Raw genomic sequence first — 25081 nt, forward strand, 5'->3', positions numbered from 1 at the left:
GCAACACACCCTTTCCATCTCCTCTCTCCTCCTTGCCCAAAAAGGCAAAAAAGCAAACACACACACTTTCCTCTATTTTTTAAGCGCAGGGCCGACACATAAGTATAAGTATGCATATGCACCCTCTTTTTAATTTTTTTTTAAATGATCTGCAATAAACACTGGAGAGAATTATTTTGCAAATCCAACTGCATGGTGTATCAAGGAAGGCATCAGTCTGACATATTCATCTTTAAGAACAGCCCATGAAATCAGAGATAGAGCACACTGCAAAAAATGGATAAATATGCAGTAAAAATATTTTGACAGAATTGCTAACCCTCTAGAACCCAATGGAATATAGCATATTTTGAAGCAGAAAACAAATTTCACACAAGTCTTCTAATTAGGAAATAATCCATTAGGTTTCAGAGATTTATTAAATATTGCATCTCAAATGCTTGTCCATTTTACGTTGTTAGGCCACTAAATTAACTGGCCTTTGAAAAAGATTCATCTTGTAGAAAAAAGTTTTCCTGTAGCAATCACTTCTTTTGTATTCTCAGTTTTTGTGTTATTCCTCAAATAGTTTGCCCTTAATTATTCCTACAAGGAATAAAGTTATAAGGAGCCAATAATTTAACTCTAGGAGCTGGCTCATGCAAGAAGGTAAATCCCCAGTGTGAAGTATGGCCCAGACTCATCACTCCCCTAGAAAGTTCCACAAAAAGGAGCTGTCATAACGAAAACTACAAAGGAATCTTTCAAGTCCTGGCCTACACACAATTTTTGTACCAATATAAGCTATTTTGCTTAGAGGTATGGGTTTTTTTTTTAACTAAAATATAGGGTGCATCTTACACAGCAGGGCTGAAGTCAAATTAAGCTATGCAATTTCAGCTACGTCAATTGCGTAGCTTAAGTTGAAATAGTTTAACTCTGCTTTTGGCACTGTCTACACAGAAGGAAGCCAAAGGAAAAACACTCTTCCTTCGATTTCATTTACTCCTTGTGAAATTAGGGTTACAGGAATCAGAGTCAGAAGTCCTCCAGCTTGCCATTATTCTGAAAAAAAGGCTTGTAGTACAGGCTCACACTAAGTTACTTTGGAATAATGACAGTTATTCCAAAATAATGCTCCTGTGTAGACATACCCTTAGTTATGCTGGTACAACCCCTAGCATGGATACAACTATACCAAAGGTACTTTATAATGATATCACAGATTCCCCTTTCCTGTATAGAATAAGATATACTGTTAGGGCTACGTCTACATTGGCCCCTTTTCCGGAAGGGGCATGGTAATTTTTGAAATCGCAATAGGGAAATGCGCGGGGGATTTAAATATCCCCCGCGGCATTTAAATAAAAATGTCCGCCGCTTTTTTCCGGCTTTTAGAAAAGCCGGAAAAGAGCGTCTACACTGGCCCCGATCCTCCGGAAAAAGCGCCCTTTTCCGGAGGATCTTATTCCTACTTCGAAGTAGGAATAAGATCCTCCGGAAAAGGGCGCTTTTTCCGGAGGATCGGGGCCAGTGTAGACGCTCTTTTCCGGCTTTTCTAAAAGCCGGAAAAAAGCGGCGGACATTTTTATTTAAATGCCGCGGGGGATATTTAAATCCCCCGCGCATTTCCCTATTGCGATTTCAAAAATTACCATGCCCCTTCCGGAAAAGGGGCCAATGTAGACGTAGCCTTATAGTTCAACTACACTAGGATGAAGGAGATTGTACAACTTTAACTATAGTGGTCTAAGGAAAGCCGTCCGTGTATGGATAAATTTGTAGTGTGTTTTCCTGGGATACAATCCTGCTATCTAGGACTCCCAAGTTCCTTTAAGCTTCCTCTAATTTGAATTTCCATGTATAGAGAGTTTATTCTACATTAACATGTACTTATACACAACACCTATTGACTCCTGAGGTCGGATTGATGGGGAAGATCTGGGAGAAGGGCCCTTCTCCCTCTGCTGGTCAGATTGGGAAATGATCTGATAACTGAGGAGAGACTATATACCTAAGGCACTCTAAACTCGAAATAAGATGTGCAAGTTGTGCTACGCAAGTTGCATATCTTATTTTGATTGAATTTTGAGGGTTACCAGGATGCTGAAATAGCATGCCTGTTATTTTGAAAAATATTTCAAAATAATGGGCAGCTTGTGACAACACGGGGTAGCTATTTCAGGATACCTCCAGTATCCTGAAATAGCCAGGCAGTGTAGACATACCCTAAATATGTATCCATTAAATCATTTAACCCCTCAACTTCCTTATTTATAAATGCATCTAATCTTGTCAGACATGACTATCAGTTTTCACTTAATTTCAGGGGATCTACCACAACAAGACACAAGATTACTAGTTGGCAGAGTATGAAATTTACTTGCCAATGTAGAGTGGGAAGTTATTTCAAGAGAACAGAGGCCTAAGCCATCAATTTGTACAGAAATTAAGTTTCCATTACGAAAAAAAGCTTCTAGACCTAATGATTGTGAAGACAGCTTTTCAAAAGGAAAAGGAAACAAGCCAAAGTAATACAAACTTCTATTGACAGGCAATTCAAATGTCTCCGTCAATGTTTTTGCAAAATTTTTCCATTCATGTGCAGAATGAATTTTGTTACATGCACCAAGGCATGTGAAGATGTGCACCACTAACAGAAACACATGTTACCTGCTGTGGGTGCTCTGCTAATCAGCTGGGTGGCATTTGAAGCTCTCTTGGCCAACTGCCAAAGTGCTCAGCTTTCAGGGAACACAGGTCTCCACTATTGTTCAGGGCTCTGTCAAACAGCAACAAAAATGAAATCCAAGCTTGTCAGCTTCACTGTTGCTACTAAGCGCTATGAACAACAATGAAATGACATTTCATGTCTTGTTGCTCCTGCTGCTGCTTGGGAAAACAACAACAAATGCAGGCACTGGAGAAATTCAAAGGGGGTGAAAAACCTAAACCAGAAGGTGAAAATATGAGGTTTGTCTGTACTTGAAATTAAAACCTCACAGGTGCCCTGTGTCAACGGACTTAGGTCTCAGCTACACTACCAAGTTTTGTCTACAAAACTTATGCTGACACCCAAACATCACTAAAACAAACGTTGCCAAAACGTCACCAAAACAAAACTTGCTCCGTCCATCCACAGTGGGGCCACCATCGTCAATAGTGTGAGCAATGTACTTACCAGTCAGAGACAAAGACAAATAGAGATGGCACAACACGCATCTTTCAGGAACAGAGATCTGTAGAAAACCCTGTACCTTTTCCTTCACAGCAGAGGATGTCAGGAAGGCTAGTTTTTTCCTCCACGATATTGAAAGTGGAGTGCCTCTACTCCTCTCTCTAACCTACTAGCCAGAAGCAGATGTTAGCGACTTGAATGTGACTGATGATGTGGCTGATACATGGCAGTGATTCTACCCCACTCCTGATTAGTACACTGGAAACAGAACTGGGGACATAAACAAGTAGTTGAGTATACGATTAACCGATAAGCCTACTTGCCCAAACACCCACTTGCTTCAGCTCCCCCCACCAGCTCTGCGGTGATGCCTGCCCCCACTCTCGCTGCTTCTTATATGGAGGCAGGGGAGGCTGCTGCAAAGCAGCCTCTCCCCGCGGCAGACCCAGACTTGCCACAGACAGAGGCGACTCCACATCCTGTGGCGCACAGCCTCTGTCTGTGGCAAGCCTAGGACAGCTGTGGGCAGATGTTGCTTCACAGGAGCAGCCCCTGTCCGCAGGGGTTCAAACCCAGACTCGCTGTGGTCAGAGGCTGCTCCATGGGAAGCAGAGCCGCCTCTGTCCACGGGCAGCTCAGACCTCCCCCTCCCCCACTGACAGGTACTGCTGCCACCCCGCTATGCTGCCTCTGTATCAGAGATAGCAGCACTGGGTGTCAGGCAGCTAGTCTGTGTAGGGAGCTGTGTTTTTAAACTGGCTCTTCTCACAGACCATCTACTGCCTGTCACCCCGTGCTGCTGCCTCTAACACAGAGGCAGCAAAGTGGGATGGCAGGGGCCTCCTTAGGAGTGGGGCTGGCAGCGCACTGATTGCTAGCCCCACCCCAGGAACTATAGAATAGTTGAGTAACTGATAAAAATTCATGTGGTTACTCGATAATTCTATTACCCTCTGTGTAACATCTCTAAACAGAACTCTTTGGGCAGGACTACACTACGGAGCTGACCTAAGCTACGCAATTTGATTCACGTTAGTAGTGAAACTCAAGTCAATGTAGCTAAGATCTACCTACAGTGGGGTTCACACCACGCTGGCTCAATAGATAACATTCTCCCATCAACTGCCCTTATCCTTCTCGTTCTAGTAAAGCATTGGAGGGCAATATTCTAGATACAATAATTGACACACATACCCCACGCTGTATCGATCGCTGCCCCATTGATCCAGCCAATAGTGAAAACATACCCACATTCTCAGATACATCCTTTTTTCATAGTCCACTGACTTAAGTGAAATTGCATCTACCTGCACCATTGTTTTCACACTCCAGCTATCGTTATAACTACAGATATACAGGCAGTCCCCGGGTTACATGGATCTGACTTACATCAGATCCCTACTTACAAACGGGATGAGGCAACCCCGCACTAGCTGCTTCCCCCCAGCAGACCAGGGAGACGCGAAGCTAGCGCCCCCCCCAGCAGACCAGGGAGACGCAGAGCGGCTTTTCTCAGAAGACACCTCACCTTGAGAATAAAGGACTGAGGGAAGTGAGGTGTGGGAGAATAAAACTGAGCTCTGGAGAAATGTTTGGCTAGAGTTTCCCCTACAATATGTACCAGTTCCGACTTACATACAAATTCAACTTAAGAACAAACCTACAGTCCCTATCTTGTACGTAACCCAGGGACTGCCTGTACTGCTAATTTTCCTTTTGTCTGGAATAGCACATTATACTTTATGTCTGCCACCCAAACCACCCAACCCCATACGCTCACACAAACCCTTTTTGGACAATGTAATATGCACAATGTTTAATTGCCACTATAGTGCATTAAGTATATTCAATTACATCAGAGTATACTGTTCTAAAACTAATTTTCTTTAGAATTAGTAAGTAATGTATAACTGAAAAGTAAAACTGAACCATTAGTTTTTGGCACCCTCTACTGGAAACTTTAGGAACATTTGTATAGTACTACAAACTTTTTAAATGATAAATATTAGAAATCATGCTTGTTCTCATCTGTAATGTTTTGAACATCAAGTTTGCTGCATGCAAAGAGCATTCGTGCACAGCAAGTGTCATCTAATTTTCCAGCTGAAGCACAAAAATCAAGTTGTCATAATCAATCCAAGATTTGGGGCACCCAAAAATTTCAGGAATCTAAAATTTAGGCATGCAAATTTAGAGAGAATGTTTGTAAAACTGGTGCATAACAATAATGGATCTTCTGTAGAAGGCAACAGGTAATCATTTTGTTAGGAACATCAGAACAGCCATACTAGATCCTGTCTTCTGAAATGCATCATGATTCAGAGGGAATAGACCAAACAAGGCATTGTCTAATGATCCATTCCCCGTTGTCCAGTCCCAGAATCTGCCAGAATCTTAGGGACACTCAGAGCACTATCTATCTGGACTAATGGACTAACTATCTGAATTAATGGCCATTGATAAACACCTTCTACAGAAACTTAATTTTTTTTTAACCCTGTTATGCTTCTGGCTGTCACAATATCCCCTGGAAACAAGTTCCACAAGGTGACATTGCATGGTGTGAAGTAGTACTTTGAGGAGGGGAGGTTGTATGACACCTTTCACGTGTTAATTTTATTTGATGTTCCCTGGTTCTTGTGTTATATGGAAGAGTCAATACTTGCTTATTCATGTTCACCACTCCCTTAATGATTTGAAATAAACCTATATCATACTTCTCTTAAGTCACCTATTTTCTGATCTAGAAAATCAGTTTTTTAAAGCTCTCTTCATACTGAGTTGTTCCATACCCATTATCACTTCTGTTGCCCATCTCTGTACCTTTTTCAATTCTAATGTATCTTTTTTGAGATAGCGATGAGGAGTCCTGTGGCACCTTATAGACTAACTGAAGTGTAGGAGCATAAGCTTTCGTGGGCAAAGACCCACTTCGTCAGATGCATGTGATGCATGTCATGCATCTGACGAAGTGGGTCTTTGCCCACGAAAGCTTATGCTCCTACACTTCAGTTAGTCTATAAGGTGCCACAGGACTCCTCATCGCTTCTGCAGATTCAGACTAACACGGCTACCCCTCTGATTTTTTGAGATAGTGCAATCAGAACTGCACACAGTATTTAAGGTGTGGGCATACCATGGATTTATGTAGTTGCATTATGCTATTTACTGTTTCATTAACTATCCTTTTCCTAATGGTTCCTAGCATAGTTAGCTTTTTAACTGCACAATGAGCGGATGTTTTCAGAGGACTATTGACAATAACTAAGAACTCTCTTCTGAGTAGTGACAGCCAATGTTCCCTCTAATTTTTTCCACCCATGTGTGGAATAAATTTTGTTATATGCACTGAGGCAGATACATATGTGCACCACCATTAGAAGGATGTGCTGTCAGCTGTGGGACACTATCAGTGCTCTGCTAATCAGGTTGGTGGCATATAAACCTCTCCTGGATGTCAACCCACGTGCTCATTTTCCAGGGAACACTGGTGACAGCTAATTGAGACCCCCATCATTTCATATGTATAGTTGGGATTATGTTTTCCAGTGTACATAGAATTTAATCTTATCTAGTCACCCAGTTCTGTGAAATCCTTTGTAGCTCTTCACAGACTGTTCTGGATTTGACCATTTCAAATAATTTTGTTTCATCAGCAAATTTTACTCTCTCATTGTTCACCCTTTTTACCAACTCATTTATGAATAAACTGAACAGCATTATTCCCGGTACAGATCTCTGGACAACAACATTATTTTCTTCTCTCCATTCTCACAACTGCTATTTATTCTGACTCCTTTATTCCAGTTTTTTAATCAGTTTCTGATCTATGAGAGGACCTTCTCTTCACCCCATAATTATTACTCACCAAATGAGTAACAGTGCATATCTTAGAGATTATCCTAGCATAGGAAAGCTGCTGCAAGGTCTAATTGCTGAAACTGTTTTGGCATAGCACTAACGCAAAAACCCATACCAGTTAAAGTGCATATGACATTATGTACCTTTCTTATGAATTAACAATTTATATCCTAAATCAGATCTCATGTGAAGTCTTAAGAACAATAAGACTCCCACTCTACTATTGTCTCTGGTCATACTGATTATTTCTTTGTAGAAGGGGGAAAGAATGAGAATTTGAAATATTTTTGTTTGTGAGGCTCTTTTTAGAGAGAAGAGGTAAATAAAACCAGAAGAACCTCATGTTCCACCCAAATCAGTTATTCCAAACCGTAATATACTGCATAGTTATGTTTAGTTTTATTTTTTAAGCAGAGACATGTTCTCACCTTAGGCAATTCATCTTCCTTCTCTTCAAGAGGCAGAGAATTACTGTTTGCACACGAATCCGAGTCTGATATGTCCAAGGCTTTGTCATCTTTTCCTGATCCATTACATTCTTCATCATCATCCCCAAAATCACTGTCCTTCTCCCACTCAATGAACTGTGGTTCACCTTAATAAAGTTATTGTTACAATTAAAATCATTTTTCTTAGTGAGTCTGTGTATTATTTAGAAATATGAATTCAACAATAATAATGGTAATTCAACAGCATATTTATCTCTAATTCAAAAATATAAATGATATTATTTTATGTACAGTCAATCCATATTCTTCTTACTCTTTCCATAACACAAAACAATTCTGATAGCATCTTCCTTCCATAGAAAGCCATATTCAGAGCTAAATAGTAGAAAGTATTTTCTCTCAAAATGTATTTTTTTTTAATTATTATGATTTCTCAAATTTCATTTTCCAAAAATGCTCTCTCATGTTTGGCTGAGTAAATCAGACAGTAAGTGAAGAAAGAGAGGTAGAAAAATTAAGTCCTCAACAGAGATTTAAAATAAAAACAGAGTTGATAAACCAGAGATACATGAAGATGGCCCCACTTCCCAAAAGGCTAGAGTGACAAGCTTATTATGGGTACATCTACACTGAAGCTGGAAGTGGACTTCTAGCACAGGTAGACAGACATGCTAGTGCTCCTCGAGATAAGCATATTAAAAATGGAAGTAGAGTTTGTGGTAGTACAAGCTAGTTATAGTAACATGAAGGCCTAAAACAAAAGCCCACATAGCTAACACGGGCCTAGTTTGAGGCCTGAGGCCTAGCTAACAATGGACAAAACATGGCTAACATAAAGCAAAGCTAAGTTGTGAGCAAGAGGCAGGCCCCGCTCACAGAACTTGGCATAAACAAGGCTGAGAATGCAAAACACTAATTGGTAATAGACTGAGATGTAGCACAGCAATTGGTACTGGTCGTAAGTGGAAAGCACATGGTACTACCAGCTCATTAAAGATGACCCACTCCCCACAGATACAGGAAAGGGAAGGTTCAGGAAAGGATCTAAAATGACAGCATGATGGACAGAGATGATGTAATCAAACCATGAACTACAGGGTGATGGGTGGTATCTAAGTAGCATCAGAGGGTGGTAACCTGACAACATCAGAGGATAGCCACCTGACACATCAGCACTAACGTGTAAGTTGTTAGTACCTATATATAAAGTGCTGTCTTGGGAGGACAGTCTTTGTATGATCTAGGGGGCAATGGAAATTTCCCATTGATTGAGTCATTCCATTGTTACGGGGTACATATGCGTAGTGGTTCAGTAGAGTCTGTCAACTGTTACTGTACTTTGCTTAACAATAAACCTGGCCCGGCGCCTTCGATCCTTTTCTGATTTGTGGTTTTTGGGGGCTTTCTTGAGGTCTGCTGTGGAGACTAAGTGCACAAGTCAACACGGTACACATGACTAAGCATAAACGTGAGCAGCCTTCTGCAGTGCATTTTTTGTTTATTTAAAAAAAAAAAAGTGCCGGTACTGCAGGGGAAAAGTTGTTAAGCTCTGACTGGAGATGCTGGTACCGTGTCTGGAGATGCCGGCAGTACCCCCCCACACACACACACACACAAAGCACTGGCCTCTTCAGAGGAGCCAGAGACCTTTGAGGACACCTCAGCAGTAAATCCGGACCCCTCCTGAATAACTGCACTAGTCACTCCCTGGGTACGTGGCTAGGAGATTCAGGTGAGTTTATATTCCAAGCTAGCCAAAGTCATTACCCATGCTATCCCTGGTTACATTGCAATTTTTTAGATTTGTTTGAGCTACTAGATTAAACACCTGTCTGTCTGTAGCTGAGAGCACCCTTCCCAGTTCTGGTAGGATAAGACACAGAACACACAGGTTAATACCAGGTCCAATCATGCCTCCAACTCACCCCTTCTTTCTTCCAGTTTCTCCTGAAAATAGGCCTCTTCTCTACATTTATGGAACCCAGTTTTGTCTCAAAGAAGCATTAAAGACAGATGACAAAAATACAACTGAATATATGAACACAGAAGTATCCAGTTGCATGTTAATTAACACCATGCTTTTTATTACAGTCCTGTTCCTAGCCTACCTTTCAGCTGTACATTGGATATTTAAGCCGTTATCCTGCAAAGAAATAATATTTATGAAAACATGGAATCTAAATTACTTTAATGGGACTGCCTTAAACAAACAGAGGAGTCTGCTCATATTGATCCCATTTCAAAATCTTGTGATGTCGGAGGGGCTCTGAATTGGTGCAGTGCTCTACCCTGCCCTGCACAATAAAATTACAGGATCAGGATCTAAAAGCAGATCTAGATTAGAAGTGCTACAGCAGCAGAGCAGCTAAATTACTCAACATTATATACACTTGCTATACCAATGGAAGGAGGTTTTCTGTCACTGCAATTATCTACCCCTCCAAAAGGAAGTAACTAGGTCAACAGAAGAATTCTTCTGTTAACCTAATGGTGTCTACACCAGAAATTACTTGGTCTTAACTATGTCGCTCAGGGTATGCATATTTCATACCCTTAAGGGACATACTTTAGTTAATTTATGTTTTAGGTCTAGACTTGGGCATAAAGCCATAAACTCCTGAGGAGAGAGATTTTTTTTTAAATGTGCTTTGCAAGCAAGACACTTTTAGCTCCATTCAAGAAAGTATAGACAAAATGGAAAGAGAAGAGAGACACTGTCTGTGAGGCAAGTCCATATGACGTTTTAAATCTGAGGGAGGGTCAAAAAGAAGTATAGTTAGAACAAGTAAGCAGTGTGGAAGTGATTGAAGTTTAAAATTATATGAATACACTTTCAAGAATGTGAGAGAAAACAGGCTGAGGCAGGAACATTCTGTTCTTGCTGATGTCTGGAGACAGAGCTAGAGAAGAACATCAAGAACCAAAGGAAGTTACTACAAGATTATGTACCTAATGGTACCTGACCCCAAACAGACTAAAGTCAGCTCATAGAACTGGTAAGTAAACCAATTTGTGGGGGAAAATAGGTCTTCTAGTGCTCTTGGTTGCACAAGATAATTTCCCCTCAAAACTATGCAGGAAATAAAAGACGATGTCACTCACTTTGTGCAGCCACTGTGGTCCTTTGAGATGTGTCCCCTACCATGGATGCTCCATCTGAGGTGTGTGTGCACACCTCTCAAGCCTTTGATCAGGGATTTTCCATTATAAGAGTCTTCCATTATAAGGGATTTTCCATTATAAGAGCAGTTTATCCTCCATGCATGCTCTATAAAACTTTCTGCCATGTTCCAAGCACATACAGCGCTCCACAGGTGAGCTTCTCTATGTGTCCAATAAGAACAGTCCAAAGAAGAAGGGAAGGAAGGCAGGTGGTCGTGTAGCCATAGAGACATCTCAAAAAAACCCCACAATTACTGCACAAACTGAGGGCAGCCTTTTCTTATTCTACAAGTAGTTTCTCTATGGTGACTTCCAAGCAGTATCCTCACAGGGAGCACAGTTGCAAAATCAAATCTAGTCTGCAGACAGCAAAGCAGAAACAACTGCCACATTGGCTCTAACTCGAGGGATAGCTCAGTGGTTTGAGCACTGGCCTGCTAAACCCAGGGTTGAGAGTTCAATCCTTGAGGGGGCCATTTAGGGATCTGGGGCAAATCTGTCAGCGATGGTACCTGGTCCTGCTGTGAAGGCGGGGGCTGGACTTGATGACCTTTCAAGGTCTCTTCCAGCTCTAGGAGATAGATGAATAAAGGGAGATGCCTATCAGCACAGACCAAGACACTGTTTAGAAAAGTTATATAGAATGGCTTCTTGGGCTTCAGTGTGTATCTCAGACTTTGAAAGGTTTGTAATGCTATGGAAGTTGCTTAGGACCTGACAGACAGCACTATAATATTTTGGAGAAGCAAAGCCTCTTCCTGCACTGCAGCAAGCAGTAATGCACACAGCAATCCATTTTGATAGCCTCTTCATAGAGACTGTGGTCCCCTCTGATCATTCTGCAAAGAAGGCAGAATCTATTCTAGGTAATTTCTGAAACTGATTGATTCCTATCCATTGCACATTTAATATATGAAGAGAAGTTTCCTGCTAACATTTATGTAGTTTATGAAAAAATACCAGTTAATAAGCAGACTGGTTAAGCTAGAAATCTGACAGTACCTTAGGTAAGAACTTTGGATGCAATTATAGGAACACCATGACCTTGAAAAATATTGTTAAATGAGGAGCGGGTCTGCCACCCAATTTCTTCAAGCATGTGTGCTGACATGATCGTTACTACAAAGGCCATTTTCATAAATAAATGAAGCAAGAAGCAGGATCAAATGGAAAGCCTATAAAAAAGGCATCTAAGTACCAGGTTGAGATCCAAATAGGAGTAAGATTCTTTACCTGGAGCTAGAATCTTCAGACCCTTAAGAAATCTTGAGCATGTATGATGTGCAAAAACAGAAAACACCTCTAGTGGGGAATGAAAAGCTGATACTTCAGAGAGAGGAACTTTAATAGAGCCAATTGATAAACTTGATTTTTAAGTCCAGGAGTTAATCCAAGATAGCTGAGAGTAGAGAAGATTCAGACAGAAGGCACTGACTAACATTAGTGGTTGAATCGCTTCCATTTCTGAGTGTAATTCAAATGGACTTCCTTCCATTGTTCAATAATACTTGTATTCCTGTTGAGCAAAATGAATTTTAATCCTGTGAACCATCTAGGAGCCATGCTTGAAGATGCCCAGTTGGGGTGAAGCACATGGCCCATGCCTTTGGACAGATGAGAGGTTGCCAGAAGTTTGAACACCAGTTGGAGACATCTGTGAAGCAGGCAAGGATATCATGCTTACATTACTCAGGTCAGTACTATGAAGATAACCCTGGCTTTGTCCACCTTGTTTACCACTCTTAGAATTTAGGGATGCTAGCGTGTAGTCGAGTGGAGTAGAGTATTGACTACTCACTTCACACCAGCCCTTGGGGGCGAAAAACAGGAGTCGGTACTGGGGGGAGCTGGCTTAAAAGCCAGCTTTCTCCAGCACCATCTCTGCAGTGCTGCCTGCCCACTGCCTCTATCACTCTATCAGAATATGTCTATACTACAATTTTTTTCCCCCCCCGGAAAAACAGCTGTTTTTCCAAAAAAAAATTCAATTACATCCACACTGCAATTGCATTCTTTCGAAAGAAAATCAAAAGAACAGAGGGGGTTTTCCAGCATTGGTCATCCTCTTTCTACAAGGAAGAAGCCTTTTTCCGAAAGAGCTCTTTCGGAAAAAGGCATGTGTGGATGGGGAAGAGGGAGTTCTTTCAGAAGAGGAGGAAAAAGGAAAAAGCACAGATGCTCTGATGGCCACTCCATCCATAGTAATCACAGCTTAAATGAGAGATAACATCTGATGTGTGGACGCTATCTGTCGAAAAAAATAGATCGCTTTTTCGATGCACTTTGGCAGTGTGGATTCTCTCTTTCAGAAGAAGGCAGCCAGTGCACGCGGAGTTGGGTGTGAGATACCACGAAGGTCGTAGCTGCCATGAGGCCAAGAAGTTGTAGGCAGTCCTTAGCTGTAGTTTGTGCAGAAAAATAAACTGTTGTGGCCAGCGTTTGAATGGTGAGGACTCTTCTGTGAAGTAGGCAGGCTTGTGCCGCCATGGAATCCAGGCAGTCCCTGATGAATTGTATCATCTAGGAAGGGTGAAGAGGTAACTTTCTAGTTTATTCAAAGGCCCAATTTTTGAAAGCACTCTATGGTTACTGCAATCAAGTATGCAGATTCTGTCTGAGATGTGGCCTTGAGAAGACAGTTGTCGAGATAAGGGAGTATGATTATTCCCATGTAGTGAAGATGTGCAGTGACCATGGCAAACACCCCAGAGAAAATTCGAGGGGCCTCAGATAGGCCGAAAGGTAGGACCCGATATTGGTAGTGGTCTGGGCCTACCGTGAATCTTAGGAATCCCCTGTGAGCAGATGTCGCAGGTATGTCTTTCCTCCCCCCTCCTGCGGGGGTAGAAACCCAAGGCCTGAATTTATCGGGGTCTACAGCCCTCCCCAACGTACTTCACCACAAGCTGAAATAACCCGCCAGCCTTTTAAGCAGGGAGGGAGCCTCCCCATAGAAAATGGGGCAGGATGACCCACCGCTCCCTCGGTGGGGAATCCATCCAAAATGCGCTGAGTATTCTGGGGCGAGAGAGACTGCTCCTGACCCTCTCTGGGCCACTTCCTACCTGGTCTGGCGGGGTATCTCCCCACATGTTCGCAGGGGCCTCTAATTCCCAGAGGGCTGCTTCTCCCTTGTAGACAGCCGGGAGAAGTCCCAACTGGCACTAGAGTCTCCACTGTCTACCCTCTGGGCAGCTAGCTGGTGCTGGTCAGGAGCTCCCTTCTGAAGTCCTTCCCCTCCAGCAGTCAGCCCAGACTGAGCTTCTCCCCAGGGTTTTACACCTGGGCTACAAATTGAGCATGCCCAGCAGGGTTGTGGGGGCAGGGCTCCTTTAGCCAGGGTAACCTAGCTATACCCTGTGAGTTCAATGCAGGGCTGGCTCGCCCAGCCACAGCAGGATGTACTAGAACACGAAAATAAACGCCCTGGAGGTTGACGGCTGAAAACCAGTCCAGTTGTTGCAATGCTGGGATGATGGTAGATAAAGTAACCCTGCAAAAGTGTTGCATCATGATGAATTTGTTCAGATTGCACAAATCTAGAATTGGTCTCCAGCCTCCTGACTTGAGTTAGAAAGTAATGGGAATAGAAGCCTCTTCCCCTGTGCTGTTCTGCATGGCGTATAAAAACTAATTTGTTTGTAGGGTCTAGGCTACACACTGTGGTGTCTCCTGTAAGGTCATTGTGCAGGATGCAGGACCAGAGGAGGCATCCAGTGGCGGCCATACCATGGTGAAGCAGCCCATTGGTCATAGCAGCTTATATTGTATTGGAGGACTACAGTGCAGAGAGAAGGAAGCCTGCACACTGTTATCTTCATTGCTGGAAAATCACAATGGCACTGGAGACAGCACATGAAATGTCATCAGTGCCAGCAATGCATTGGTGCTGAAGAGCGGTGACTGAGCCATACACGTAATCACAAGATTAGTATTTTGCATATACAACAATGGTGCCGCAAGGATTGGTGCCAGAGTCTGTAATGCCAATCTATACAACGTCAACAGAATGGTCAGTGCAGATGATAACAACTGCTGGTACGGTCATAGAATCATAGATCTGGAAGAGACCTCGGAGGTCATCAAGTCCAGCCCCCTGCCCATGGCAGTACCAATCCCAACTAAATCAACCCAGCCAGGGCTTTGTCAAGCTGAAATTTAAAAACCTCTAGGGATGGAGATTCCACCACTTCCCTAGGTAACCCATTCCAGTACTTCACTCTCCTAGTGAAATAGTTTTTCCTAATATCCAACCTAGACCTCCCCCCACTGTAACTTGAGACCATTGCTCCTTGTTCTGCCATCCATCACTACTGTGAACAACCTTCCTCCAAACTCTTTGGAACCTCCCCTTCAGGAAGCTGAAGGCTGCTATCAAATCACCCCCTTTCCCTATCCCCCCCCCCCCCCCAACCACTATCACTACCACTCTTCTTTTCTGCAGACTAAACAAACCCAAATCCCTCAGCTTCTCCTCATAGGTCATGTGCTCCAACCCCCTAATCATTTTGGTCGCTCTTTGCTGGACCCTCTCCAATGCATTCACATCCTTTCTATAGTGGGGGGCCCAGAACTGGACACAATATTCCAGACACCAGAGCCAAATAAAGGGGAATAATCACTTCTCTGGATCTGCTGGCAATGCTCCTCTTAATGCAACCTAATATGCCGTTAGCCTTCTTGGCTACAAGGGCACACTGTTGACTCATATCCAGCTTCTCATCCACTGTAATCCCCAGGTCCTTTTCTGCAGAACAGCTACTTAGCCAGTCAGTCCCCAGCCTGTAACAATGCTTGGGATTCTTCCGTTCCAAGTTCAGGACTCTATACTTGTCCTTGTTGAACCTCATCAGATGTCTTTTGGCCCAATCCTCTAATCTGTCTAGGTCACTCTGGATCCTATCCCTGCCCTCCAGTATATCTACCTCTCTCCCTAGCTTAGTGTCATCCGCAAACGTGCTGAGGGTGCAATCTGTCCACTCATCCAGGTCATTAATAAAGATGTTGAACAAAACCTGCCCTAGAACCGATCTTTGGGGCACTCCGCTAGAAACCGACCGCCAACCTGACATCCAGCCATTGATCACTACCCGTTGGGCCCAACAGTCTAGCCAACTTTCTATCCATCTTACAGTCCATTTATCCAATCCATACTTCCTTAACTTGTTGGAAAGAATATTGTGGAAGACTATATCAAAAGCTTTGCTAAAGTCAAGGTATATCACATCCACTGACTTTCCCATATCTACAGAGCCAGTTATCTCATCATAGAAGCCAATCAAATTGGTCAGGCATGACTTGCCCTTGGTGAATCCATGTTGACTATTCCTGATCACTTTCCCCTCTTCCAAGTGCTTCAAAATGGATTCCTTGAGGATCCCCTCCGTGGTTTTCCGGGGACTGAGGTAAGCCTGACTGGCCTGTAGTTCCCTGGACTGTCCTCCTTCACTTTTTTAAAGATGGGCACTACATTTGCCTTTTTCCAGTCATCCGGGATCTCTCCCGATCTCCACAGGTTTTCAAAAATAAGGGCCAATGGCTCTGCAATGACATTTGCCAACTCCTTCAGTATCCTCAGATGCATTAAATCCGGACCCATGGATTTGTGTATGTTTAGCTTTTCTAAACAGTTCCTAACCTGTTCTTTCTCCACCAACGGCTGTCCACCTCCTTCCCATATTGCATTGCCTAATGCACTAGTCTGGAAGTACCGAGTATATGGTTGGTACCACTAATCTGGTCAGTGCCAGTGGACCGAAGTTCAAGCAGGCAGTGTCGGTGCAGAAATAGCTGATGGTGCAGAATGCGGTGATGGTGCAACAGCAATGGCAGTGCCGATGGTGTACATGGTGGTGCCGCTGTAGTTGTCAGCACCGTTAACAGGTACCGGTGCAGCTTTTGGGCACTGCTTGGACCCTTTGTAGGTGGAAGCAGCTGCAGCAACACAATGCCTAAGTTACCCGGAGCATCGCAAGTACTGACAGGTGACCTCTGTGTCGATGGTCTGGATAGAGACCTTTTTTTGGAAGAGGACTCATGATGAGGCACCGAGGAACTTCTCCTTTTTGGCCTCTTTTTGCCCTGCAGGAAACCTGGGGCAATTGTACCTCCACAGTTTGTTCTCCTGGGTCCATGGCAGGGTGTTCACTCTTTTTATAAGGACCAGCTTCAAACAGAGACTGCTGTACCTGCATGTCTTGGCCTTGAGTTTGACACAGTGCAGACAATCTTGGGATGAACAGTGTTCCCTTAAACACCTGATGTATTGTGAGTGTCTGTCAGAAATGGGGATTTCCTCCTTGCAGGAGCATTTAAAGCCTGGTGAACCAGACATGACCAAAAATATTTTTTTTTTCAATTTAACAACTATCACTAAGTAATTAAGAGCAACAACAATAGCTGGTTAATAACTACTAAAAACCCCTAGAGAAATGTCGAGTAAAGCAGAGAACTGCGAAGCTCTGTCTCAGGCCACGGGCAGTTGAGAAGGAACTGGAGGACTGGGTCTACGCATGCACAGTATCTACCAGTATGGCACACACTGGTTGGTGCCACGCATGTGCAGCCCCCACAGGGACTGCTTCAAAATCTCCGATTCAGGTGCCAAGACGGTACTAAGACCAAGCATGTTTGGTAGCCGGGGGAGAAATCATGCCTTGAGTAAAAAAGCAGGCAGCAACACCACTCATTCTGTGAGGACTGAAAACTTGGGGGGCGGGGGAGTTTCACAACTCCATTAACAGCATGGACAAAGGAGTTTAGTGTGTCATCCTATAAACAGGTCATCTTATTTTATTTCAATATATTATAAATAGTTTTATTTGTATTGAATAGCTATTATCCTCAACCATTCCTTCCCCCCTTCATCCCACACTTTATACTTGTGTATAGTCCATTTTTGCTGAGTCTGTATAGGCCAATTCTGGCTCCCACAGCAGTTAGAGGGAACTTTTCCACCAATTTCAATTAGAGCAGGTTCAGAGAACCTCAAATTATTTCTCCATAAAGTATTTAAAATTCAGCAAACCCAGGATTTCTTTCAAAAAAGGATTTGCAAAACATTTCAACTCACCTTCACTACTCCTGTCCTCTAACAGTAAGTTATGACTGCTGCAAGTTTTCTGGGCTTTGGAAACATGATTCTTTTGGTTATACAACCTTGAAATCGATTTTTTATTCTCATCACCTGACAAATCACTGCCACTAGAGCTCCATACTATGTCTGCAAGCTCCTCTGAGTTGTCAGCAGTAGAAACTCCTATCAGAGAGAATAAGATAATGTTATAATAAACAATATCAATTGAATACAAGTTTGTAATCTAGTAAATTTAAAGTTAAACTTGCATTCTCTGAGCCAAAATAAATAAATCTTAACCCCCCGCCAATATCTGGTACAATTATTTGAGTACTCACACTTAATACTTTTAAAATATAAAGTGTGTAACTTCATTACAGCTCTGTGAGGACAGCATTAACATTTCCATTTACAGAAGGGGAAGATGGGGCAAAGAAGTCACTTCATTTGGTCAAAGCCAAAGAGCAAGTCAGTAGCAGAGCCAAGACTAGAAAATCCTGACACAATCCCGTTCATTCCGCTAGATCACGTCATCATTCCCAAACTCCACGTCTGCAAAGACACTTTAAATATTTAAAGCCTCAAAGCAAAATCAGTTCTTAGTTTTTCTGCGTAAATTATTTTGTGTACTTAATAAAAAAAAAGCCAACAACGTGTCCCCATTAATTGTAACAAAAAAAAATTAAGATGCAGAACTTTAGCGCCTTTCATTGTCATAATAAAACCAGAAAACACAAACTGTTCAGGAGTAACTAAGAACACATTATCCATCTTAATTCACAGACTACTACTGAAATCAACATGTGTTTTTCAGATAAAGTAAAGAAACTGATATGCGTTACAAAACACCTTTTACTTTTTTATTTCTTAACACGTCTAAAGGAAGAGGATTATATTTAAGTAATACAATGTATTTGCAGGCACAAGCAAATGAGATATCTTATTTCTGTCAACTTTGAAAGAAGTCTGAGTTCTCATTCTGAAGAGTCCAGTTGTTGAATACTGGGCAGTGGATTAGAGATGTAAACAACTAGTCAACTAATAAGCATAAGCTTATTGGACAGTCAACTAGACCCTCAGCTAGTCACTTCTCCCTTCCCCCCCTCCCTGCTGCCTCAATCAGAGGCAACAAGCGGGGGGAGAAGGAGCCAGTGCTGAGGGGAGCCAGTTTAAAAGCTGGTTTCCCCAGTACTGTCTCCATGGGGGTCAGGGGAAGCAGAGGCTAGTAGGGTCCAGATACAAGCTGGGAAACAGCTGATTCTCGGCTTGCGCCCAGCCTCAGAGGCTATGCCTCTGCTTTTTAAATGTATTAAGAGTCAACAGACTCTTAATACATTTAAAAAGCAGAAGTGTAGCGGGAAGTACCAGGAATCAGCTATCCCAGCTCATACTGGGTCCCCAGTGCTGCATATCAGCCTTTTAAGTGTATGAAGAACCTTCCAATTCTTAATACATTAGGGCTGTGTCTAGACTGCATCCCTTTTCCGTAAATGGGATGCAAATTAAACACATCGCAATTGCAAATGAAGCGGGGATTTAAATCCCCCCCGCTTCATTTGCATAAAAATGGCTGCCACTTTTTTCCGGCTCGGAGCTTTGCCGGAAAAAAGCGCCAGTCTAGACGCGGATCTTTCGGAAAATAAAGTCTTTTCCGAAAGATCCCTTATTCCTTATTTTAAGAGTAATAAAGGGATCTTTCGGAAAAGGCTTTATTTTCCAAAAGATCCCCATCTAGACTGGCGCTTTTTTCCGGCAAAGCTCCGAGCCGGAAAAAAGCGGCAGCCATGTTTATGCAAATGAAGCGGAGGGGATTTAAATCCCCGCTTCATTTGCAATTGCGATGTGTCTAATTTGCATCCCTTTTACAGAAAAGGGATGCAGTCTAGACACAGCCTAGAAGTCTGGTGCACAGCGGGGTAACTTGGTGTAAGACAGGAATCAGCTGTCCCAGATCATGAAGGAATCTCCCATGCTGCGTACCAGTCTTTTAAAAGTATTATGAGCTGGCAGGCTCTTAATACATTTAAAAGGCACAGCCACAACAGGGTTAGTGCCCATAGCTGGGAGCTAACCCCGCTGTGGCTCCCTTGCTTATCAACTAATCGATTAAACTAAATTTGACATCCCTAGTGGATGAGAATAAAAATTCACCTTTTTCTACCCCCAACTCAGATTCCTTTAAAAAAACTGGAGTAGCATAATTCTGAACTCCAAGACAAAATGTAGAAGAGATGCCCCATTATCTCACTTATTTTTTAACTCATGAAACTCAGAGGCAGCAGAACCTCTGAGGCAGATGAAGAGACAAAGGCAGAACTGAAGGCAAAAGGGTAGAAATAAAATACCCAAAGAGAGCCTGCAAAACTTGTAGTGGGTTCAAACCTCTATGAGGAAATGCGGAAAGAGTCTAGAGCAGTAGCTTCCCTACCTTGCACTTCCAAGAATGAGGGAATTTTGACTGGAAGGGAGCCTAGGAGGTTAAGAAAGCTGAGAAGAGCAATATGAGAATGATTTTGACTAAAGAGCAGCCTCGGACACACTAACGGTACATCTAGACTAAGTTCTTTTTTCAAAAAGAGATATGCAAATTTGGCACTAATTTGCATATCTTCTTCTGAACTATGGTTTTTTTCAAAAGAACTCCCCTTTTTTGAAAGAACCCTTCTTTAAAAAATGAGGTTTCGCAAAAACACCATCTAAACGGCTTTTACTTTAGAAAAAACTGCTTTCAAAAAAGTGATTGGAAGAAGATATGCAAATTAGCATCAAATTTGCATACCTCCTTTCAGAAAAAGAACATAGTCTAAATGTACCCTAACACGTGATAGGGCACTGTCAAATTTCAAATATGATACGGGGTTACAGCATGTCAGTAATTAGATAGGAAACTACCAAGAAACATCATCTGGGGTGTTTCATGAAGGATGTTAGTGATTCCTCTTGCAGCACTTTACCCTCAAAGTAAACAGGATCCCAGAAAAGAGGTTAGCAGCAAAATGCTGCTGCAATGTTGTCTTCTGTGCACTGAAACCCCAACCATTCCCAGTACACTCCTTTCATCAATGGAGTGATATCACTAGCCAAGCAAGTGTAGACAAAGCCTCAGGGATCCAATCTATTTCTTCTATCATTCCCAGTATGTATAGATGCCGTAACAGGTAATAGAAAATCGTATATGGACAACACAAACGGATAGTCTCTTTTACAATGTTAATGTAAAATAACGATAGTATACCTAGTGTGCCTTCAGCAGAGGTAAGCAGTAGCCCAAGATGCTTATTAGCTCTAGAGTTCTTTTCAGAAGATTCTGATGCCTGTATGAAAAAATATATATATATTATTTGTTCTATATACACACACCCCAAATGATTAAAGGAGTAAGATAATAGTCACTGTAAAATCCAGTGCTGTACTTATAGCTTAAAACAATTCTCTTATTTATTCACATGAACACAGCAGTTCACTTTCCAGTTGGTGAGCTTTATTTTTTATTGTAAATTAAAAAGTTTTACTGATTCTGAGTAATTTCCTTGTACTCTTCCAAAGAACTACAATTTCAGAACACATAATTGCTGCTCTGGGTAAGGAAAACATCCACTCTCCATGCCCAAAGCACGGACGTTACTTTTTCTTGGGGGTGGAAGGAGGCAGATAGAGATAGACAACAATTTCATCCTAATTCCAAAGGAGGAGGGGCAAGCTGATGGATGGAAAGCATCATCCTTAACATATTCAAAGGGACAAAGGAAAGAAGCAGGCAGCTATACTGACTTTGCTCTTATCAAGTCTCGCAAATCAAGCATAAATGGACCTGGCCAGTCCTAGACTAGGAGACTCCAGAGGAAGAACCAAGTGCAAGATGACCCAGAGTTGGCAATTTAGTAAACGGCATTCCTTCATTCTCAGCCAGAATGGAACAAACATCCCAGTGAGATATTAGAGGTAAAGGTATTGAAAATGCCATTTTGAATGGGACATAAAAAATGAAATATCACCTGAAATCAGCTGTGAATTCTTCTTGAGTATTGCTATGAACTTTTAAACAGCTCCTGTATTGTATCCCAGGAACAGATTAAAATTATTTTTGGATATTATAAGTATAGTTTAGAGATGCCCGGTCTCTTTCCAGATGATAGGTACTGGCCAGGAGAAGTGTAAAATATCAGATTTATATGCAGAGCAAGTTACACTTAGAAATGAACAATTCCTAATAGTTTTGTTTTTCATTTCTGCCTACTTTGTCAACAGAACAATACGCTGTGGACACAGCTTTTATGTGGAGTTCCAAAAGGAGGAAGACAATTGACAATATAAGCAAACAGGGCAAGAAAAGATGGAAAACAGGTAACAAATGAATATTTCAACTGATGGAAATTTTGGGAGATGGATCTTATTCTATAAACAGTATGTATGTTATAAACAGTAGGTTTGTTATTTTTGGATTGTGCACAGAAAGCTAACGTAAGGGGGTGTCAGGGCTGTTTCCCCACTCTGGCACTCCGAGTGCAGAAGGTGGAGGCCCACAAAAGACCTTAAATACATTGCCTCTATAGACTCTGCTTACCCCACCGCAAAAAAAACCAAACACACACACCCACCACACCTCCCCAGAGTCACAGATGCACTGACTCTGGAAAGTAGGCTGCCACCATCAAGTGATTTAAACCCTGAAAAAACAGGAAGAAATACTTAAATTTCTTCCCCGGGGTACCCCAAGCTCTGCGAGGCAGACACACAGAGACCCCCTGTTATCTTCCAGGACACAAAATAAAATCACTGCCTTAACAAAGGTAATTTTATTAACAAATACTTGCTAAAGTATACTTGGTTGCTAGGTGTTACAGGACAGCTGAGAAAAGAACAGATCAAAACACAAAGAAACAATCTTTTTGGGCAGTAGCTTAAATATGGTCAGTGGGGGAAGGAAGGCACATGGAAATCATACAGAGAAGTTTAATCAAACAACAAAAACAAAGAAAAATACCCTGATCGCGACTAAATATACATTTTACCCTTTTTTACTCGTACTCCCATCATGGTCCAGTCCACTTCCATGCCCCAAATTCCTTGGAGGCACGGTAGTCCTGATTACGGCATATAGCTCCCTCCAGCCTTTAACTCAGAACACACAAAAAGGAAGAAGCAGCTAGTCAAATACAAGTCAAATTTCAGTAGTCTTTCCCATTGGCATTCCTTTCTGCCCACACCCCTGCTAGCCACCTGAGTTTAACACTTTAGTCACCGGGTGCTGGCCAGCACGCTTCCTATCCATCACAAGGGGAAAAGCCTTATGATCATCAGTTTGACTCTTTAGGAAACCAGGATTTTACCTCAGGCACGGAAGTGCTCTCAAATCCATCACCACATCTAATCCATGCACTGGAAATAGAAGAAGTAGCCACTGCTGTCCCAACATTTGCTTTTCTCAACCCTAGAGGTGTCTCATCTGGAAAAGATGTACATTCAGCATCCCACACTCGTTTTCTCTACAAAGAAAATGGTAAATTAATTAAAAATAAATATGAATGGCCAATAGCTTAAGCGCAGTAAATCTGGACCACCACTTGGATTACCAAAGAACAGTAATTTCTGTTTTTTAATAAATTGGAAGGGTTCCGAAAAGAGCCATGAGAATGATTAAAGGATTAGAAAATATACTTTAAGTGTAATAGACTCTAGGAGCGCCATCTGTTTATTTTAAACAAAAGGTTAAGGTGTAATTAGTCTGCAATAGGGATGTCAACATGTAGTGAACGATATGATTAATTCATAAAACTAGGCTTATTGGTTAATCCTGTCAGGATTAAGAGGCAGAGGCAGCAAGGAGCGGGAGAGGCGGGAACCGGTGTCAGTGGGGAGCTAGCTTAAAAGTTGGCTCCTCACCCCCGAGCACCAGCTCCACCTCTCCCCCACATTGCTGCCTCTGGGTAGAGGCAGCAGCATGTGTGCGTGTGGTGGGGGGAGGTGAGGTGGCAGAGGAGGCTACTCAGTGAGATGCCTGAGTAGCCTGTCTGCAGGGAGCTTGGGCTTTCTAAATTGGCTCTCCTGGCAGGCCAGCTCCTGCCTGCCACTCCACGCTGCTGCCTCGGATACAGAGGCAGTAGTACGGGGTGACAAGGGGCTCCCTAGGAGTGAGGCTGGGAGCGCAACTGGCTGCTGGCCCTGCCCCCGGGGGACTATCGAATAGTTATGTAACCACTAAATTTTGATGCGGTTACATAAATTATTCAATTACATAATATCTAACATCTCTAGTTTGCAGGTAATTACACAGGGAGCAAACATTTGATAACGGGCTCTTTGATATCTCAGACAAGCGTGTATCAAGATGCAAAGATGGATTCTGAAGCGAGACAAATTCAGACTGGAATAAGACAGTAAGGGTAAATTAACCATTGTAACAATTTAACAAGGCTCATGATGGTTTTTCCCTCACTGGCCATTTCCTTTTTTTTTTCCTTTTTAAGAAAGATGCTTTAGACTCAAAAGGAACTAACTATATTGGTGAAGTTCTATGGCCTTCATTATACAAGTCACGATAGATGATCACAGTGCCCCTTCTGGCCTTGGACTCTATTAATCTGCGAGATGGGAAACTGAAGTCCATGCAATCATTACAGATCCAAAAACACTTACCAAGAATAAAACATTGATCATAACATCCAAAGGAAATTTTATCACCAATAACTACCATATAATCTGTGAGTATAAACACCACCTGTCATTTCAGCTAGACAGCATTTTCTAATTATCCTTAATAGGAATGACTAAGAGCAATACATTTCATGACTAAGTAATTGCCTCCACTGCAGGAACTGAATGAAATTCTGTATCATGCAGGCACATTATCTTAGTGATGCTTTCCCACTTTAAAAATACATGGTTAATCTACATAAATATTTCTCAGATGGTTATACAAACAGTACTAGTGGCACATGGACTGCAACTAATTGAAGTTATTACGGTGGTATGGCCATTACAGGTCATTGTTAGATATGGTACAGCAGGTTGTGAAGTTTGAGAACAGGTGGTATAAGTAGCACATATTGGCATATCCAATGTCTTCAGAATTTCACACTAATTTAAGCAATTCATATTCCCATGAATCATTAAGAACTACTCAGATGATGGTACATATGTTTTCAGCCAGGAGCTTATTGTACTCTCCAAGTTAAAGGCAGACGTAAAATGTGCTTCATTTCAAAACTATAGGGAAAATGTTATAAATCCTACTGTTATATTATACCAAAAAAGGTCATTATAAATATATATGCAGCCTAGGTATATTAAGATATTATGTAATTGTATAGTCATGTAACCACATGAAATCTTAAGTGGTTACACAAATATTCAATAGTCTCCAGAGGCAGGGCCAAC

At 42.1% G+C, this 25081-nt stretch overlaps 1 protein-coding gene across 1 annotated transcript in view; it reads right to left on the bottom strand.

Annotated features, from left to right (window-relative positions):
- SPIDR (scaffold protein involved in DNA repair) overlaps window positions 1–25081 on the bottom strand; it is a 348017-nt gene that overhangs the window by 308851 nt on the left and 14085 nt on the right. The window contains exons 2-5 of the mRNA XM_075920729.1: window positions 23035–23190; window positions 20940–21018; window positions 17702–17887; window positions 7447–7613 (exon numbers count right to left, since the gene is read on the bottom strand). Coding sequence (XP_075776844.1) covers window positions 7447–7613; window positions 17702–17887; window positions 20940–21018; window positions 23035–23190 — 588 coding nt within the window. The remainder of the gene's footprint in view (window positions 1–7446; window positions 7614–17701; window positions 17888–20939; window positions 21019–23034; window positions 23191–25081) is intronic.

Source organism: Pelodiscus sinensis, chromosome 2 (genome assembly GCF_049634645.1).
Source record: "Pelodiscus sinensis isolate JC-2024 chromosome 2, ASM4963464v1, whole genome shotgun sequence".
NCBI lineage: Eukaryota > Metazoa > Chordata > Testudines > Trionychidae > Pelodiscus > Pelodiscus sinensis.